Raw genomic sequence first — 3,300 nt, forward strand, 5'->3', positions numbered from 1 at the left:
ATGCTCAAATATCCTCATTTCCACCAAGAAGAATAATCCCCTTCTCCCCTCCCCCTTTTTTAACGTGAAGAAAGAATTTCATAAATGGAGTATTGAGTTCCATGGAATGAAGGATACGAATCAAATCCATGTGTAGATGCCCTCAAAACCTTAGGCACTACCATCCTTGTGGTGATGCTTGTATGCTTACCCATGGGGTATCGCTTAGTTACATAAAGGTTATGATTAGATAATAAAGAACCTCTTCCCTACTTTCTTTGGATGCCCACCTTTTTGTATCTATTCATTGGATTGTTATTACCATATGGATCGTTTTGTCTAAAAAAAATCAGTTTTCCTTTTGATCCTTCTAAGCAACAGTAATCAATCTTGTGCTTACATTGTTCTCAATTGAAATAAATAAAGTCAGTAAAGAGTTCCAATAAATAATAAACAGTTGCTTCTTATTACCAAATTCTTGAGCCCATACACTAAACAAACGGCAATATACACAGTCCCTGAATACTAGAATAAAAAAGATAATAGCTGTTTGGTGCCTCCATGGCTTCACAATTGATATCTTATACTATTGAAGCTCTATAGCAACTTCTAATCTAAGTAATTGGGCAGTTTCACTGCCATGACTGAAACATGTGATTCATGGGGACAAAGGAGAGGGAGGTCCAGAGAAACTGCCAGTCTCCATAGTGAAATCAATGACACTTGGTGTCACGTTCACAACGCTCTCATCAACCATCTCAACATTTCTGCTATTAGAGGCTTCTCCCCTTGACCCTTTCGCCTTCTTCCCCCTTTTTGCCTCCTTCTTCTGGAATATGCGGTAAACACCCCAAACTGACATCTACATTAGCGTTCAAAATTCAGTAATTAGAGATACTTATCATAAACAAGACAAAAGCATTCAACTTTTCAAACAACTCATAAATAAGAATTTAATAGCCATTACTCTACCAGCCGACTGGTTAGATAATGATGATGATGGACACTGTTTTATTCTTTACCTCAGATGGATTTGATGTAGGGGCAAGCTGGAACTCATGCATCACCCAATTTGTTTTGCTAAAACGGGTTCCTTTCCCTTCCCAGAAAACAAGTGTGTTTTTCTTCCCAATAAACTCGTTGTTCCCTGCGAGCTCAACATCCATGCCTTTCTCCACCACTCTCCATTGGCCACTCCCAACAACCCTCTTGTCAGGGTTCTCAAACACTCGGGTCCCAGTATGGTAGAAGAAAAACTTCTGCTCATAGAAACTCTTTCCACCTACAAAATAAAATTAACAAAAAATCAAGACACCATTTTGGTACAATTATCGACACCCACTTGAGAACAACGCATAATCATCTGAAGGGGCATGGAAAAATTGGATTTTTATAGACAAGACACATTGTTCATAGACAAAGGACCTTAAAAAAGAAAATTAAAGGGATGGTTCTGATTTATTTAGTTTCATTTTACCAACCTCCTGGTAGCTCCGAAGGCTGAGTTTGGAAGACATCATAGTCTGGGATGAGCTGAGAGGGAAATGGTTGAGCAAAAACCTTCTTGGTCAAGTAGTAGCTGACAAGAACATCATCAGTGGGGTGAAACCTGTACCCAACTGGTAACTTGATGTTCCCATCTATACCATAGGATATGAGCTTCTCCATCTCAGTGAATTTCACCCAAAGACCTTTGCTTTTTGAGAAGAAGAGGATTGTCTCAGCTCTTTGGGTGAATCATAGCGGCAGAGCCTTGCTTTAAGGACTTAATTTATAGATACAAGACATGCAGTGTCATCAATGTGTCTGTCTAGTAGTGAGAGAGAGAGAGAGGAACAAGATGTAGAGAGAGAGAGTTATGCAAAAGAAGGAAGAATCATAACTCTTATATGGCTGGGAAATCCTAATTCGTATTTGACTTAGGAAAGTAATTTGCCGTTTTTTCTATGTATTATATTTTTTCCTATGTGGGGTCATTGTTTTCATAAAACGTGTGCGGTACATCACAACTAATGTACCAACAAAACACAGGTGAGTTGGCAGATAACTGCTTTTGATTTTGTTTAAATTTAAAGGTATGCTTGTTTTTTAAATTAAAAAATAAGTTAAACTAAAAATGTTCTAATATATTAATTAGAATTTAGTTTTTGAATGTCTATAAAAAATAGTATTAATAAAAACATAATTCATTGTAATAATCATTAAACTTCAAAAAAGATTAGAGAAAAATGTTACATGAGATCTGTATAGTACATAGTAGTAGAGGAAGATGTTACTTTCTGCTTTTCGGTAGAATGCACCCGTTACTCGGTTACAGTGTTCAGCATGTGTGCCACGTTTTGTATTAGCGGTTTTCTTTTTATTAATTAATGGCTTTTCATGAGTTATTATACTCGGTGAGGACTTAGACTAAGACTCGAGACCATCGTGAATTAAAAAGTCATTTTTCTACAAAGAATAGCAGAATACTAGAAGCTCAATTCAATTTCATTCTTAAAAAATTAATAAATCAAAGTGCTTTTAAACTATGTTATAATCATGTTGGATTAGTTTTTTTAATTAAAATATTGTTCCTTCTTTTGTTTAACTAAACTTCTGTGTTCACGAAAATAAAAGTTTCAAGCATCAAGGTCAATCATTAAAAATATACTTCTCGATCTACACATAAAATATTGTTTCACAAATGAATTTTTTTTTAAGTTTAAAACATTTTAAGAAATGGAATTCATGTTAATCTTAAATCTTGAAAATTTCTACAAACAATTTTTAAATTTAATCTACAAAGAAAGTAGATAGCTATTCCTTTTAAGCAATTTTTTAATATGAAGAATTATTAAATAATATTAAGTTTTAAATTTAATAGAATAATACTTTTAATAACTTTTATGAATCTAACCGATTAATTATAAGTTTTTATATAAACTTAACTAAAAACTTGTTAAAATAAAGTTAAAAGAGCTTATTTATATATATATATATATATATATATATATATATATATAAAACATAAAATAAGATAAGACAGGCTTGTAAAAGTTATAAGTTTTTTTTTTATGGATTACACACTTTTCCAAATATTGTGGTGATATTATTTTATATTGTGCCTTCTAGAATAATTATCTTTACACAAGAGAAAATATAAAAAAATATAAATTCTCAAATGAGATATTAAATTTTGATATCATTAAAATAAAAAAATTGTTTATATTACTTTAGTTACCTCTTAAATGCATGCTTGATTTTATATATATATATATATATATAAAGTGTGTTTGAACAGTGAAATAGAGAAAAAATAATAAAAAAATTAAATTAAATTAC

General features: G+C 32.0%; 1 protein-coding gene across 1 annotated transcript; it reads right to left on the bottom strand.

Moving 5' to 3' along the window:
• Window positions 1–420: 420 nt before the first annotated feature.
• Window positions 421–1,817, bottom strand: LOC113863470 (NAC domain-containing protein 83-like). The gene is made up of 3 exons (XM_027497064.1): window positions 1,461–1,817; window positions 1,002–1,261; window positions 421–841 (listed from the first exon to the last, which is right to left on the bottom strand). Exons 1-3 carry the CDS (start codon window positions 1,645–1,647, stop codon window positions 638–640), a joined length of 651 nt encoding a protein of 216 aa, XP_027352865.1. The 5' UTR covers window positions 1,648–1,817; the 3' UTR covers window positions 421–637.
• Between the last annotated feature and the right edge of the window lie 1,483 nt (window positions 1,818–3,300).

Source organism: Abrus precatorius, unplaced genomic scaffold (genome assembly GCF_003935025.1).
Source record: "Abrus precatorius isolate BTA unplaced genomic scaffold, Abrus_2018 Scaffold3, whole genome shotgun sequence".
Classification (NCBI taxonomy): domain Eukaryota; kingdom Viridiplantae; phylum Streptophyta; class Magnoliopsida; order Fabales; family Fabaceae; genus Abrus; species Abrus precatorius.

Coding starts and splice junctions, on each gene's coding strand:
- LOC113863470 (XM_027497064.1), bottom strand. CDS start 1,647: ATGGAGAAGCTCATATCCTATGGTATAGATGGGAACATCAAGTTACCA. Junction 1,262..1,460: donor GCCTTCGGAGCTACCAGGAG/GTTGGTAAAATG, acceptor TTTATTTTGTAG/GTGGAAAGAGTTTCTATGAG. Junction 842..1,001: donor CTACATCAAATCCATCTGAG/GTAAAGAATAAA, acceptor ACGCTAATGTAG/ATGTCAGTTTGGGGTGTTTA.